General features: G+C 43.8%; 1 protein-coding gene across 1 annotated transcript in view; it reads right to left on the bottom strand.

The window, feature by feature from the left end:
• The window catches only part of LOC309556401 (uncharacterized protein), a gene marked incomplete at its 5' end in the record, with an annotated part of 250177 nt that overhangs the window by 166196 nt on the left and 66226 nt on the right, over window positions 1-17755 (bottom strand). Inside the window, one exon of the mRNA XM_082258865.1 lies at window positions 1810-3523. Within this exon, the coding sequence (XP_082114991.1) occupies window positions 1810-3523 (1714 nt within the window). The remainder of the gene's footprint in view (window positions 1-1809; window positions 3524-17755) is intronic.

Here is a 17755-nt window from a genome sequence, read left to right as displayed (position 1 = left end):
GGCATCATCCCAGTACCGTTGTTTGAAGCCGACGGTCGGCTTTCCGTCGGTAACGACCGATGCGGCTCGGGAGCCGCTCGATCGTTACTCGGGGGGGCGGGAGGGGACGTCCCCCCCCCCTCCCGCCACCTTCTGCGGCTTTGCTCGGGGCTCCCGTCCCACCGGGAGCCCCGAGCACCCAGCCGGCACGTCCGCCGGCTGGATGGAGTCCCGATGAATGCCGGAAACGGCATCGATCGGGGCTCGGATGACGTAACCCGGAGGCGGCGTCCATGACGTCACATCCGGGTTACTGTGCTGCAAAAGGCGGCAGATTTGAAAAACGGCTGTATGCAAAAATGCCGTTTTCGGCGTTTTGCATATAGGGAAGTGTAGTGGAGGGGTCTAGGGTCTTTTAGACCCTCGATCTCTCCATAAAGAGTACCTGTCACTACATATTGGTGTCACAAGGGATGTTTACATTGCTTGTGACAGCAATAAAAGTGATCAGATTTTTTTTTTTTTTTAAAAAACCTGTAATAAAGTTAAAAAAAAGAAAAAATAAATAGGAAAAAAAAAAAAAATGTAGCCGCCCCCGTCACCGTTAGCTCGCGCACAAAAAAAAAACGTATACGCAAGTCGAGCCGCAATTGAAATCGCTGTTCAAACCACACATGTGAGGTATCGCCGCGATCGCCAGAGCGTGGGCAATAATTTAAAAAAAAGAGTTACACTCTAACTCTAAACTGGTAACCGTTAAATAAATTTAAAGCGTCGCAGATTGAGATCTCTATTGACCGTAGTTTGTCGCCATCCCACGGGGGGGCGCAATTTTAAACCGTAACATGTTTGGTATCTATTTACTCGGCGTGACATCATCTTTCACAATATACAAAAAAAATGGGCTAACTTTACTGTTTAGTATTTTTTAAATGCAGTGAAATGTGATTTTTCAAATTTTTTCCAAAAAAATGGCGTTTTAAAGACCGCTGCGCAAATACCGAGTGACAAAAAATTTTGCAATGACCGAAATTTTATTCTCCAGAGTCTTTGCTAAAAAAATATATATAATGTTTGGGGGTTCTAAGCAGTTTTCTAGGAAAAAATACTGGTTTTAACTTGTGAACAAAAAGTGTCCGAAATAGGGCTGGGGGTAAAGTGGTTAACATTGGCGTCTATGAGAAATATTGGTCAGCTTGGCATGACACTGCTCCTCGTCTTTAACATTGTCATCAATGGGAAATCTTTGTCAGCTTGACATGGCATCTGTATTGCCGGTAGCCAACAATACATTACAGCAGCGAGCAAGCTTAAATTACATTTTTCCCTTTAGAAATTTCATTATTGCTGCAACAGACTACATACAGTACATCATACTTTACAGGCACATTAAGGGGACTCCCCAGGCACAATATTTTAAGGATTTTTTCATTTTTATTGTTTTGCTTTAAGCATCATTAAAATCACTGTTCCTGTAAAAACGATTATTTTTTTGCATTGATTCATGTCCCCCAGAGCAGTACCCAGGCCCCCATACACATTTTATGGCAATAACTTGCATATAAGCCTTTAAAATTAGGACTTTTGATTTTTCCTGTTCGTGTCCCATAGACTTTAATAGAGTTTGCATGTTTTCTAGAACTTTTCCCCTGTTCCAGATGTTTTGGTGCGAACCGAAGGGGGTTGTTCGGCCCATCACTAGTCTCTATAGCTCAAAATGTAAAAGAATTGTCAAAGTCGAGTTTAGCCACCACCCAAAGAGCGCAGAATCCCAAGCTTGACATATACAGTTCAAAAAAAGAAATGTGTTTGCCAATATTTAATCTTTACCTCAAACTCCTGATGGTGTGTAGAGCTGCTACAATTTTCCCTAATCCTTTATCTTGAATCTTGCATGCCTTTAGATTTAGTTGTTCTGTCTCTCTGCAGGATTGAAGGATAAAAGACAACACAGAGCAGTCTATAGGGGTGAGAGTAATGCCAGAAAAGTCAATGTCACTGTTTGATCCCATACATTGTAACACTAACTCCATATTCCTGCTTTGATGGGGAAGGTAAAATTCATTAAGAAGATCTCTGGAGCCCCTAATAGAGTTGTCAGATTTTTGTACTTTTGTCTTCCTCCGAATCCAGGAGATGATGTGTCTGGAAGCCTCAGCAGACATTTCCCCCACATGAGACTCTAACATGGATCTAGTAAAAGAGTCTGAAAGACCACAGAGGAAACGAAGAAATATTTCAGCACGACCGTCTTTGTACGATTTAGCCCTGTTTAGTGATTTCTGCAATCTGTTGTTATCATAGTTAATAAAATGAACTAAAGCAGCAAGGAACTCCTGAAGAGTGATATGTAAGAAGGTGTAAGACACATCAGGAGGCCGACCAGATCCCGTCATGAGACATGAAAAGAGATCATTACCAGGTCTCACATCGAATGAGTCCAGATGGCGGCGATCAAAAACAGTCATGTGATTCATAACTCCATGTTCTGCCATCCACCCAATAGGTGTCAAATCCTGGGTGGCGGGAGTGTCATCTTTATTCTGGCTGTGATTGGCCAGAATGTTGGAGACAAAGGTCACAAAGAGTTGTGTCACTGTTTTGGGTAATGATGTCATCAGCTGATCCGTGTTTGTTGGTTGGGCTCTGAAGCACATTGATAACACTGTACAGACGATCCAGCAGTATGATGGGATATAACAGAAAGTGTGTAGTGTGTCATTCTCCTGTACATAATGAAAAGCCTTTTCTGAGAGTTCCTTGTTTCCAAAGAAATGGTCAAAGTAGATCAGTTGGTCTCTGTGGTGGAATCCAATGATCTCAGTCATTCTCTGGAAATCCTTGGTGTTAATTAATGCCAGTCTGGTTGAGCGGCTGGTTATCAATACAGAGGAACCCATAAGAAGACTCTGCCCTACCAAACTATCCACAATCACACCAACATTTTCTCTCTGTTTTGGATCAGTACATATTTTACTTGATTTGAAATCAATTTGGTGAATACTTTCATCTAAACCATCAAATATAAACAGAAGTCCCTCTGGATATAGTAAGATATTTCCAATCTGACTCTCCAAATGTGGATACTGTTGAAGAATCATCTCCTCCAAGCTGACCTCACCCAGATGATTGAGTTCTTGGAATTTGAAGAAGAAGACAAAAGCAAATTTCTGGTAGAGTTCTCCATTCGCCCAATCATAGACAATCTTCTTCATCAGTGTGGTCTTCCCTATTCCTGGCACTCCACTCACCATTACTGCATGTGGTACACTTTGTGACTGGTGGCTCAAGCTGAACAGCCTGTCAACAGCAATGTGTTCCAAGTCAGCATTAGTATCCTTTGAAGATTCCCTTTGCTTTAACCCAGTCTTTATTAGCTCATTCTGGGTGAGCTCTGAGAATGGTTTGATGGAGACAACAGTCAGGTTCACATAACCTTCATTGATGGGAAATGTTTGTGGTTCCGGAGTAGATCCTGGAGGACTCGGTTCTCCTAGAGTTTTAGTTTCCTCCAGCAGATGTTGCTTGTGTTTTATTTGAATTTCTGGGAATAAATGGAAATAATTTTAAATTTCAGGTTAAAGCAGAAATTGGAAATATGTTGGATAAAATAAACAATGATCTATTTGGTGTTTTTAATTGTTAATACAAATGTGAGTTTTGCCCCAGATACAGTATTACAGATAAACATGAGTACAGAGAGAGAGACAGAGAGGTGTCTTTACATAGAGGTGTTTTAGGTCACTAAAAATTACTAATATTTTTATATGCTATGGTGCTCTTGTTGAGCATTATGTTGAATGTTACTGTAATGCGCATTCATCAATAAAAAGAGTAAAGAAAAATTACAAATATACTAAATTAGAAAAAACGTAATTACGTTATTTGCAGCATGAATGTGTTAAAAAAGTTGTTTATATGTGTAAAACAGAGGATGGTTGTGATCGTTTGACCAAATGCAACCAACTGGCCATTTCACTGTCAGGACACCTTTGTGCTGAGCTGCCAAAAGAAGCTGAGGGTGTGGTATCAAAGTTTGCTATACTTATTGTAAGGACCTGCCACTGGGTAAGAACTGGCAAAGACTACACAGGGTTCTCACAAATGCAGAATGAGGGGCTCCAGAAGTTCAGTTCAGAGTGTAAAAATGTAGTCTTTTAGTATTCTTTGGGTTTTGTCATTCACAGATCAGGGTCTGGAGTCCAGAAGCTTCCAAGAGCTTTGGAAGGGTAGAAGCCTCCAACAATGCATCTGAGTTTTGCAGGAGACTAATAGGTTGATTGTTTAATCAAGGGCATAGCAACAAGTCAGACATAAGAAGAAGACAGATGTGCTCCACTTTAGAGACCATGCTTTATGTGGAGTCAGAAGGTTCTGTGGCTAAATGATCAGGTGAGTCTAGAGGACTGAGAGAGTCGAGGCAACTGAGTGAGTCTAGAGGACTGAGAGATCCTAGAGGTTTGATAGGAGAGAGAGAGCTGAGAGGGAGGCATATATGTAGACACAGAGGTGCTGTGTTAGAGGGCCTGTAGGATCCTACCAGGGGTCTAAGTCTAAGGCCTAAGCAGCAGTGCTGCAGGAGTAAGCCCATACCTCCCAACAGTCCCGGATTCCGCGGGAATGTCCCGCATTTCTGACAGTGTCCCGCTGATTCAGCCTGTGTCCCGCGGCCACTTAAATCTGCACCCGTCCTCCCTTAGTATTAGCATGGCCCCGCCCGCTAGTACACTATGTTTACATCGCTCGGTGTCAAGGCTTTGCCGTATCTCCGCCCACTCCCTCGCTATTGGAAGCCTGCACAATGCCCTTGGGCTTTGCCACTAAGTCCCGCTCACTCCAGGAAGCTCGTGTAAGCAAGGGGACTCGGCGTGTGCTCTCTCCAGGAAAGAAGACCGATGCGACCTGATGTGTGATCTCCCTCTGGCTTTTCTCAGCACAAGTAACAGTGAGTCCTGTGATGCAGTTAAACTCCTCCTCAGCTCCCTGCTACAGCTCTGACATTCGGAGCTCAGCTCAGCTCTTTCACTCCTCTTTTCTATGTACACTAGTAGTCAGCAGTCTGAATCTCCTCCATTCACAGGACAGGAGCCTGCAGTGCACCCCTCTCTTCTCTTTTCAGAACAGTCTAAACTCTTCTCCCTACACTGACCAGAAGCCTGAGTGTATCCCCTGTGGGAGATTAGCTCGGTGGCGGGTGTGGATGACCCCTTGGGGGGGGGGGGGGGTCGTTACACAGGGAGATAGCCGAGAAGTGGTTGAAAACAACAGTGTAAGGTTTTATTCTTGCAATTTTCTTCACACAAGTGCAAGCTTCAAAAACAGCATAATTCAAAATAAACATAAATAAAATAAATCCTTGCCACTGTGGGCGGCTACCTTCTCACATACAGGAACCTACCTACAGAGTCGGTCTCCAACCTACTGTTGGGCAAACTTTGCTGATCCTACAGCAGACACTCAATAGTCCATGTTTTTTCTTCACACAACAAATGTCCATTGAACATGTCCCTTTTCCTCTTCACATTGAACACATTCCTTTGCTTGTCTCTTCACATAGCAAACAGTGCATTTATTTCTTTCCACATAGAAATAGTCCAAGACCTCACCTTGAGTAGTCTTCACACTTTTTACCCTCCTCAGCGCACATCGCTCCAGGAGGTCTTCTCCCATGCTCACACAGTGTCGGGAGGCACACATCTGACTGTCCTCCTCTCCCCAGCTCACACAGCGTCAGGAGACAGCAATCAATAGACTTCCTTTGGACAAATTATAGAGGCCTTAACTTCCTCATTCCGAACAGCTGAAGGCCTTTCAACTTCCTTAAGCCAGTTCTGGCTACCTTTGCAGCCGACACCCTATAGTAATTGATGAATTTTCTAAACCAGGTGGAAATGTATCTCCTGTCTGTGACTACATCCACAGATTTACCTGACTTCCTGTCACACCCCTCACTTCTCTATTCATTGATGAGCAGTCTGAATCTCCAATCCTTCTCTCCATAAACTAGCCAGAAGCTTGCACCCCCTCTCTTTACATACCTTTACTTTACATATTGATCATCAGTCTGAATCTCCTCTTCTGCACTCTGACACTGACCAAAAGCCTGTAACTAGTTTGTACATGTGTGTTGTACATGTGTGTTTGTATGTGTGTTTGTACGTGTGTGTGTGTTTGTACGTGTGTGTGTGTGTTTGTACGTGTGTGTGTGTGTGTGTGTGTTTGTACGTGTGTGTGTGTTTGTACATGTGTGTTTGTACGTGTGTGTGTGTTTGTACATGTGTGTGTGTTTGTACGTGTGTGTGTGTGTGTGTGTGTGTTTGTACGTGTGTGTGTGTGTGTTTGTACGTGTGTGTGTGTGTGTACATGTGTGTTTGTACGTGTGTGTGTGTTTGTACGTGTGTGTGTGTTTGTACGTGTGTGTGTGTTTGTACATGTGTGTGTGTGTGTTTGTACGTGTGTGTGTTTGTACATGTGTGTTTGTACGTGTGTGTGTGTGTTTGTACATGTGTGTGTGTGTTTGTACGTGTGTGTGTGTGTTTGTACATGTGTGTGTGTGTTTGTACGTGTGTGTGTGTTTGTACATGTGTGTTTGTACGTGTGTGTGTGTGTTTGTACGTGTGTGTGTTTGTACGTATGTGTGTGTGTGTGTTTGTACGTGTGTGTGTTTGTTTGTACGTTTGTGTGTGTTTTACGTGTGTGTGTTTTACGTGTGTGTGTTTGTACATGTGTGTTTGTACTTGTGTGTGTGTGTTTGTACGTGTGTGTGTGTTTGTACGTGTGCGTGTGTTTGTACATGTGTGTTTGTACGTGTGTGTGTGTGTTTGTACTTGTGTGTGTGTGTGTGTTTGTACGTGTGTGTGAGTTTGTACATGTGTGTTTGTACGTGTGTGTGTGTTTGTACATGTGTGTGTGTGTGTTTGTACATGTGTGTGTGTTTGTATGTGTGTGTGTGTGTGTTTGTACGTGTGTGTGTGTGTGTTTGTACATGTGTGTGTTTGCATGTATGTGTGTGTTTGGACTTATGTGTTGTACATGTGTGTTTGTGCGTGTGTGTTGTGCATGTGTGTGTTATAAACCTCTAGCGTCCCCTATGTTTTGTCTGTATGGAAATCTAGGACCATACAAGTGGTTTATGCCTGGGTAATAACCGTTTTAGAACTCCTCTCATAAAAATCTTTAAATACTGCGGTGCATGAAAACACAAAGTATAAGCTCCTTGCCCAGGACTGGTATATGTCCATGCATATATAACATCTTTCTCTTCCCCCCCCCCCCCCTTCTTCCTTTTTTGGATCAATGGGTTTCTTTTCTATATACAAACAATTCTATTTTTACCTATTTGTGTATCAACATGCACCGGGTGTGGCTATCTCCTACTGATAATGGATTGATATATTATAACTAGTGCACTCTCTATATCTAACCCAGATACAAACATACAGGAGCGTTTGTATTCACACTCCGTGTGAATATCGGCTCCCCCATTTATGAGCTCAGTGACCGTCTCTTAGTCCTCCTCGTTATAGTACCAAAAGAGTTCAGAATATACAATGTACAGGTATGTTTATATCCTACATAGATATGTTTTCTCTACTATTTATATATACTGACGCCTAAAATATAGTGTTACCCATTTTATACGGTGTGTGTCCCCACATGTGTCCCAATGGCTGTCCTCTTGCCTTCCCACCAGCCCCCCCCCCCCCCCCCCCCTGCTGGCTAGAACAGTAATACCATATGTGTCAAATGCGTTTTCTTCTACATTGACATTGTATGTTACATATAATGCATTATTAATAATAATACTCTCATTTATGGAATATGTATTAAATAATACATTTTGTTTCCTTAAAATTACTTATGTTTCTATACAGACAAAGCAATTATTAAGCTCCAGACGAAGCTTTCATCAAGAAGGCGAAACATGTTGAGCAAACTGTCACGAGTAATGTATACTATGTGTTTACTGTAAACTTCAGCCGACCCTGCTGACTGGCACCTTGAGCATCGAGGTGTCCGCCGGCAGGCTCTGTCTGCTTTGAAGTATATCACATTGGATGTATGCATAATACAACTTGTTCTGTACACAATTGTTCTCATACTATATGAAGGTCTAGTACCTCATGTAATATTATATCTCATACTGTCGACCGTTTTTGGTCTTATGTTCAATGTAGATTTTTTTCATCTGCTTGTATTACTAGACGTTTTTAAAGTGTTTGTTTAATAAAAAGCAATTTTATGAAAATTTAGTGCCCGAAATCCTTGTCTCCCAACCTTTCCATATCCAATGATTTAATGTAGGATAGGGGCATCTTCACCGGCTCTTTGGTAGGGACGGATTGCACCTAAATGGGGTGGGTGCAGCCGTACTGGGTGCGAGGATGGCCGAAAAGTTAGAGGGGCTTTTAAACTAGGGAATGGGGGGGAGGGTACAGATGTAGAATTACCCAGTGGAAAGCAAGTTTCAGAGGGCAGAAATGGGGGCATTAGCGATAGGGTGTGCGGAGCTCCTATACCCAGGGTGGGTACGGGAAAAAATCAAGAGAGCAGCCTAAAAACATCAAAAGAGGATAAATATAACCGATCAAAATTACGAGGTTTGTATACCAATGCCAGAAGCCTGGCCAACAAGATGGGAGAGCTGGAGCTGCTGATATTTGAGGAGGACTTAGATTTTGTGGGGATAACTGAGACTTGGTTTGACAGCTCTCATGACTGGATGGCGTCCATTCAGGGGTATTCCCTTTATCGCAGAGATAGAGAAAGTAAAAAAGGGGGAGGGGTATGTTTGTATATTAAGAACAGTATACAGGTAAATATGAGGGATGATATTAATAATGGAGCTATGGACGAGGCAGAATCCCTATGGGTAGAGCTTCAAACGGAAGGCACGGCGGGGAAGGTAATATTGGGCGTATGCTATAGGCCCCCCAACCAGAGGGAGGAGGGTGAGGCGGACCTCATGTTACAGATAGGATTGGCAGCAAGGATGGGAAATGTCATTATAATGGGGGACTTTAATTATCCAGATATAGACTGGGCAGAAGGAACCGCACACTCAGCCAAGGCTCGGCAGTTCCTAAATGTTTTGCAGGACAATTTCATGGGTCAGATGGTGAATGCACCGACAAGAAGCAATGCGGTACTTGACCTACTGATTACCAACAATACAGACCTGATCACGGATATAGAAATACGGGACAACTTAGGGAACAGTGACCATAGGTCAATTGGTTTCAGTATTAATTACAATAATAGGAAACACAAGGGTAATATAAGGACGCTGAATTTCACAAGAGCCAATTTCCCTAAACTGCGCTCGCTGCTAGAAAATATCAAATGGGATAGAACCCTGGGAACAAAGAACACGGAGGAAAAATGGGAGTGCTTCAAGAGCATACTTAACAAGGGAGTGGGCCAGTGCATTCCACAGGGAAATAAATTTAAAAGAGCAAAACTAAACCCTGGGTGGCTAAACTCCAACATTAAAATGTATATTAGAGCTAAAGAAAAGGCCTTCAAAAAATACAAGACTGAGGGGTCATTGGCAGCATTTAAGCACTACAAAGAGTGTAATAAGAAATGTAAAGATGAAATCAGGGCGGCTAAAATAGAACACGAGAGACATATAGCGGAGGAGAGCAAAAAGAACCCCAAGAAGTTCTTTAAGTATATAAACAGTAAGAAAGCCAGGCCAGAGCACATTGGCCCCATAAAAGATGATAAAGGAAAAATGGCCACTGAGGACAGAGAAAAGGCGGAAGTGTTAAATAATTTCTTTTCTTCAGTCTTCACAAAGGAATCGGGGGGCTACACGAAACCCGCTTGTAAGGCCGAACTAAATAATACACCTCAGGAAGTGCCGCCATGGCTAACAGAGGATAGACTTAGAGCTAAACTAGAGAAACTTAACATAAATAAATCCCCGGGACCGGATGGCTTGCACCCGAGGGTTCTTAATGAGCTCAGCCAGGTGATTGCCAGACCATTATTCTTGATCTTTAAGGATAGTTTACAGACGGGTATGGTGCCAGCTGATTGGAAAAAAGCCAACGTGGTACCAATATTTAAAAAGGGGCCGAGATATATCCCGGGTAACTATAGGCCGGTCAGCCTAACATCAGTAGTCTGCAAAATTTTGGAGGGGATGATAAGGGACCACATACAAGACTTTAGTAATGAAAATGGTATTATAAGTAGAAATCAGCATGGATTCATGAAAAATCGTTCGTGCCAAACCAATCTGTTAACCTTCTACGATGAAGTGAGCTGCCACCTAGATAAAGGTAAGCCTGTGGATGTGGTGTATCTGGACTTCGCAAAGGCCTTTGACACCGTTCCTCACAAACGCTTACTGTACAAACTAAGGAAGGTAGGTATGGATCATAAGGTGAGTACCTGGATAGAGACCTGGCTCCAGGGGAGAGTCCAGAGGGTGGTGATTAATGGGGAGTACTCGGATTGGGCGGGTGTGGAAAGTGGGGTCCCCCAGGGTTCTGTCCTGGGACCAATCCTGTTTAATTTATTCATAAATGATCTAGAGGAGGGGATATCTTGTACAATCTCAGTATTTGCAGATGATACTAAATTAGGCATGCCAATATCTTCTATGCAGGATGTGGAAATCTTGCAAGCAGACCTGAACAAAATAACGGGGTGGGCAACCACATGGCAGATGAGGTTTAATGTAGAAAAATGTAAAGTAATGCACTTGGGTGCCAGAAACCAGAAAGCAAGCTATTCACTAGGGGGTGAACCTCTGGGTGAGTCTAGGATGGAAAAGGACTTGGGGGTACTGGTAGACAACAGGCTTGGCAGTGGCATGCAATGCCAAGCCGCCGCAAGCAAAGCCAACAGAATACTGGGATGTATAAAAAGGGGGATTCACTCCAGAAATAAAGAGATTATTCTCCCGCTCTACAAGACTCTGGTCCGGCCACATCTGGAGTATGCTGTCCAGTTCTGGGCACCGGTCCGCAGGAAGGATGTGCTGGAACTGGAGAAAGTCCAGAGGAGGGCAACAAAAATAATTAGGGGAATGGAGGACATCGGCTATGAGGAAAGACTACAAGCACTGAACCTATTCTCTCTGGAGAAGAGACGATTGAGGGGGGATATGATATCAATGTACAAATACTGTACTGGCGACCCTAGCATAAGGAACAAACTATTCAGAGAAAGGGAATACAATAAGACACGTGGCCACTCACTAAAACTTGAGGAAAGGCGGTTTAACCTTAAAGTGCGTAAGGGGTTCTTCACTGTAAGAGCGGTAAGGATGTGGAATTCTCTTCCACAAGCAGTCGTATCAGCGGGGAGCATAGATAGTTTCAAAAAACTATTAGATGTACACCTTAAAGACCACAACATACAGGGGTACACAATGTACGGTTAAAAGCAAACACACACGCATCATGGGTTGAACTGGATGGACTTGTGTCTTTTTTCAACCTCACTAACTATGTAACTATGTAACTATGTAAGGTGATATATATAATGACCCAGACTGCTGCTGTCTGGTGAGTCATGTGTTTTTGGAAATTTTGATATACGGACATAATGTATGTCAATGGGATTGCAGATGTCAGCAGATGACACCGCTGACATTCGTTTTTGCATCCGTTCCGTTTTTTTAAACGGTAGAAAAAAAGGGTTCTGTTCCGTTCCAAAAAACGGAACTGATAGGAAAGGACGCAAATCGGATATCAGTGGATGGTCATCAGCTGACATCCGCAATCCCATTGACATGCATTCTGTCCGTTTTTCATCTGCAAAAGGATGGGATGAAAAACGGACATACGGACCGCCCGTGTGAAAGGACCCTTACTTACTTTAGAACTCACCTTCCTGTACATAACACACTCCAGAATTCTGCACTCTCCTGCACTCCGTACATAATGCATTACAAAACCCTGCACCCTGTGCATAACATACTCAAGAGCCCTGCACTTTGTACATAGCACACTCCAGTATCTACCTTCCTGTACAAAATGCACTTCACAACCCTGCACTCAGTACCTAACATGATCATAAACCTTACACCCTGTGCATAACGCACTTCAGAACCTCACACTCTGTTTCTAACACTAACTCCTAAACCCTGCACTCTGTATCTAGCACTCTCCTGAACCCTGCACCCTGTGCATAAGGCACTCCAGAACCCTGCACTCTGTATCTAGCACTCTCATTAACTCTGCACTCTGTGCATAACGCACTCCAGGACTCTGCACCCTGTGCATAACAGACTCCTGAACCCTCTTCTCTGTACATAACAGGCTCCTGAACCCTCTTCTCTGTACATAACAGGCTCCTGAACCCTCTTCTCTGTACATAACACACTCCCATACATCCCAACCGTCCTGGAATCCGCGGGACCATCCCGGGGTCCCGCGGAGCTGGGCTGAAGTCCCGGAAAATCTGGCTGCCGGTGTCCTGTCAGATAATGTCTCCGATAATGTCTCCCGTCCATCTCTGCTGCCCGCCCCCTCCTCCTCCCAGCTCCGCCCTCGTCTTTGGCTCCCGATCAGAAGGGTGGACCCGGGGTGCAGAGCAGTGCGCCCCGAGTCCACCCATTGTGTGACAATAGCGAATGAAAATTTGCTATTGTCACACAGATCCTCCTCCAGGCCAATCAGGAAGCGGGTCTTCCTGATTGGCCAAAAGGCAAAACCATGCCATTGGCCGAGGAGGAGGCAGAAGGACTCGAAGAGACGCCGGGGGACAGAGGAGAAGCCGCTGCAGGTAAGTGCACCGGTCTCGTGTGGGGGGGCACGGCACGCTGGTCATTCTGCATTAAGGGGTCACGCTGATCATTCTGCATTAAGGGGTCACGATGGTCTGTCTGCATTAAGGGGTCACGCTGGTCATTCTGCATTGAAAGGGGTCACGCTGGTCATTCTCCATTAAGGGGTCACGCTGGTCTCTCTGCATTGAAAGGGGTCACGCTGGTCATTCTCCATTAAGGGGTCACGCTGGTCTCTCTGCATTAAGGGGTCATGCTGGTCTCTCTGCATTGAAAGGGGCACGCTGGTCACTCTGCTTTGAAGGGGGCACGCTGGTCTCTCTGCATTGAAAGGGGCACACTGGTCTCTCTGCATTGAAAGGGGGCACGCTGGTCATTCTGCATTGAAAGGGGGCACGCTGGTCATTCTGCATTAAAAGGGGGAATGCTGGTCATTCTGCATTGAAAGGGGGCACTCTCGCCATTCTGCATTGAAAGGGGGCACTCTGGTCTCTCTGCATTGAAGGGGGGGACAGCCTGCTGGTCTCTCTGCATTGAAGGGGGCACACTCTATCTTGATTACTGAAGGCCCCTTTCACACTTTTGTGACCTCAAATTCACGCAATTTTTAACAGCGTTTTTTGCCGCAAAGCAATGCCTATTACATATTTCTGTTTGCGCCCCCCAAAAGGGGGCATTTGGGTTGGATGGAGCTGGGGGCATTTGGGGTGGATGGAGCTGGTGTGGGCATATGGGGTGAATGGAGCTGGATGGGGGGGGGGGGTGGATGGAGCTGGGGGGGGCATTTGGAGTGTTTGGAGGTTGGATGGGTGTTTGGGATAGATAGTGCTAGGGTGGGCATTTGGGGTGGATGGAGCTAGGGTGGGGATTTGAGTCCGACCCCTGCATTCTGTACATTATATACTCCTGTCTCCTGCATTCTGTACATTACACTCTCCTGCACTATATACACAATACTGTACATTATATACTTCTCACCAAAGTCTTTATTGTCTCAACAGTTGCTGGTTGCTATGCAGTCTCTGACTATTTTAATGAAGTTCTTCTTTAAGGTAGGCTGAGTAATCAAAGCATATTTTATGAGTACTAGGAAGTCTGGGTTTTGTTTACCCTATCCCTTAAGCCCCTCCCACTGCTAAGCAATTGGTCACACCCACAATTTGCTACGCTCGCCGCAGGTTTTGTTTCTCTTTCAGTGTCCCTCATTGCGAAGTTCAAAAGTTGGGAGGTATGTAAGCCAGGATCATTTATTTTCATGTATGTGAAATGATGGTGAAAACCCCTACATGGTAAATCCTGATGTAAGGAACATTGCTTTATTTTTTTTTAAAAAGTGGACCACCAAGCCCTGAAAATGCACTTCCTGGTTGGTATGAACTCATCAACAAGCTCCACAAACGTTGAATTAAAATGTTACTAAACCAACAACAGTAAAATCAGTCTGTCTATTCAGTAAAGCATGCTTGTTATACTCATTGTGGAACCTAAGGGGTTATTTCTTTGCATTGTGTAAAAAGGCTGTTTGATCCAGTCCCCTCTGCTCATCTCCTCCTTCCACTGTACCCAATATATTCCCTGATAATACAGAGGCCAGGGGACAGGTTGCAAATGCTCAGTTTGGTGTGTATAGCTAGAGAGTAGTGATGGGCTGAACACACGAACCGAACACCCAGGGCGCTCAGCGGGAAGTTCGCCCACCGATGAGCGCCCCATAATGCACTACGCGATTGTAGTGCATTAAGTGCTTGTGATTGGCCAAAGCATGCACCTGACCTGTATGCTTCGGCCAATCACAGCACAATGTCCTATCAGAGCCATGATTGGCCAAAGGCAGGGTGCCTTTAGCCAATCATGGCTCAGGGGCTAAATCTACGCCCCACACTATATAAGGCTGCTTACATGGCAGCCGTGTGTAGTGTGTTAGTGGAGATTAGGAGTGGAGATTAGGCAGGTAGTTAGTGGATTGTGCTTTCATGTTTAGTGCAGTCAGTGTAGTGTAGTGTAGGGCTGATTCTTGTGTAACACAGTGTACTGCAGTCAGTTTAGTGTAGTGCTGTGCTGATTCTTGTGTAACACAGTGTACTGCAGTCAGTGTTGTGCTGTGCTGTGATTCTTGTGTAACACAGTGTAGTGGGGCCACTGATGTGTTGGTATATACAACACGTCTGTGTCACCCCACTGATCCCATTTTTCTTTTTCATGCTGCAATATTAGTATTCCCCCTTCTGTGTCACATGTGCTATTCCTTCTGCGTCAGAAGGGTTTTTTTTTTTTTTTTTTCGTGGCACAGCACTAATAATATTTAGGGCATAGTTACTGCCCCCCTTCTGCATTGCAGGTGCTATTCCTTCTGTATAAGCAGTGTGAGCTTTTTTTTTTTCCTGGCACAGCAGCACTAATAGTATTTAGGGCATATCTTCTGTCCCCCCTTCTGCATCGCAAGTGCCATTCCTTCTGCATCAGCAGGGGTTTTCTTTTTTTTTGTTGTGTGTGTGGCTGTTGTGGAAATTGCATATTACATATTTCCTTATTTAATAAAGTGGCTCACTAATGCATTGTAATCTCAAGAAGCCATATATGTAAATGCTTGGCTTGAGGAATGCAGTATAACAAAGCCTACCCTCCCCCTTTAAAGTATTAGTCAATGTCCAAACAGGTTTGATTGGTCATTTAGCCACACAATGGCCTGTAAATACCACTACCCAGGCTGCTAGAGTTTAGTCTCACACAGAAACATCCATGAAGCAAGTGCTTGATGCCGATTCCCTGTGCCATGTGCATCATAGAATGGGACTCCATGGCAAGAAACATCTTTAGTTAAGTATTCTTGATATATATTACCTTTATCTTTATCTGTATCTGCCAGTCTTGTATTATTTTCCTAATATTGTAATAGTTTTGTATGTACAGATTGCTTCTTGTATAGTAAAAGCACATTTATACACTGCAGAGGTCTGAGCTTCCTTGTTTGTTCTGCAAAGTAACCTTATTAGATAGACGCAAGCAAAACATTTGGGGGCTCGTGCCAGGATTTGCGCTATGTATTCAACTGAAGCTGTGCTAAGCAACAATGCTGTGTAAGCTGTTTAGGAAAAGCAAGGCTGCAGAGGTTTCTGTTGTCCAGAAGGAAGTGTGTAGCTTACCTATCTGGGCCAGAGACAATGAGTGGGAGCCTCTTGCTAAAGTATTTGTAAAGTATCCTTCTCCCTTGCATAAGACTTGGGGTGATGGGGGGCCGGATTTAAAGAAACTGCAGCTTCAAACATCTATGACGTGTTTCAGTTTCGCCGCGTTCAAATCAATTAACTGGCGCTGCGGCGAATTGGCGAGTAAAACAGCAATAATGAATTCCGCCGTCAGCGGGATTCACTTACGATCGCGGCTTCGCCAATTCGCAAACTTATGTCTTCCTGCTTATAGCAGTTTCACATAGCGATGTGGGCTAGTGGATTAGTGCACACATCACATGTCTGTAATTCATCTCCCTCTGCTGTAGGTTCGAGGCTTACCATCTCCACCTACTTTTTTTATTTTCTTTTTTTGTTTATATTGCTAAAATGGAACGGATTACATCATATATATTGCTAAATAATGTTACACTCAGAAGCGCTTGCAAGCTTACACCATTTTAAGTGTTTTTTTGATCTTGTCTGTGTGTCGAATCGATCTTATGAAGGAAAGTACCAAAGGCAAGTGACCAAACCCCTACCCTACTTCAGGGCAAGATGAAACCTCACAATTTTACCATGGTCTTCTTCCCACATTCCATACAATGTTTAGTTCTTTAGCTATATGTGCTTTTTAGCCTTAACACACTCCATTTTTTCCACCATACAGCTTTATTCTGCACAATAGCTAAGTGCTTTGCAACTTCACTGCAGTTCACAACGTCATGGGTTCAAATCACATCACTACACTTGGGATCTCTTTTCACTCTCATTTTTTTAAACAGTTTTTTTAAACTATCTTGAATTTGGGGGGGGAGGGGGGTGTCCTACCCAAATTTCAAGCACATCAATGGAAACAACACAATTTTGATTTTATGAGTGTGGTCCTAGTTTTATCGAGATGCAATTCTTTACATATTTACCATGGTTCTTACAATTTCTTGACCAATAAACATAGGTGTCTGATATTGGACTCTCTCCATATTTCAACAACACAGGCCCTCATAGTCCAACACTACATTTGCCTCACACCTCAACACAACACTGATACATCCCTACTCTACATTACAACCCCTCACATCACCAGTACAAGCAGCATGCAAAGTGCAAAACTCCGGCCTTGGCAGCTTAATGGGCCATACACTAACAATTTGTCTAGACTTTTTCCTGTAGACTTAACCAAACCATATAATAGAAGCTCAAACCTCAACACTTTCAATTTGGATGCAATCAGGCAGGCCCTTGCACTACATAGAAAATGTCAATCGGAAGGATAAAGTCTTCTCTAAATCTTACAGTGTGGATGGCCCTTTTGTCTGTAGGCACCCACACAAAACAAAAAAACACATGTTCAATTCTAATGTATTTATTTATTTGAGAATGACAGCAGAAGGAGGGATGCAGCAAAAGAATATTGTCACTCTCCAGTCCGTGTGCCTTTACAGCGCCAGACCACGATCTTTGCTCCATGGCTACGGGATTCTGATGTCTTCCACAACTTCCGGCAGAGTTCAGAATCCATTCTGCACCTCTACCAGCTCATAGGGGACAGGCATGGCAAGGTTGCTGGGCAGCTTCCAAGCCACTTTCGAAGTTCCAGGGTGTTCATGTTGGTCATTGGCCATGTGCCTTACCAAATATCCACTGACCACAAAAGAAAATGAGTGGAGTCCATCAAGGTGGGTTTCTACCACCTACACCCGCAAGCAGTACCACTCCTGGAAAAATAAAACAAAGGATAAGACATTTCATTATGAAAATCACATCTTAATGCCTGTTTGCTTCATTCTGAACTTCATTTAATTTCGACATCACGAGTGAAATAACACATTTTATGCCAACTTACACAAACCAGAAATCATTA

Source organism: Pelophylax lessonae, assembly GCF_965119305.1.
Source record: "Pelophylax lessonae genome assembly, chromosome: 5".
Lineage (NCBI taxonomy): Eukaryota > Metazoa > Chordata > Amphibia > Anura > Ranidae > Pelophylax > Pelophylax lessonae.
This window is presented reverse-complemented; position numbering and strand designations above follow the sequence as displayed.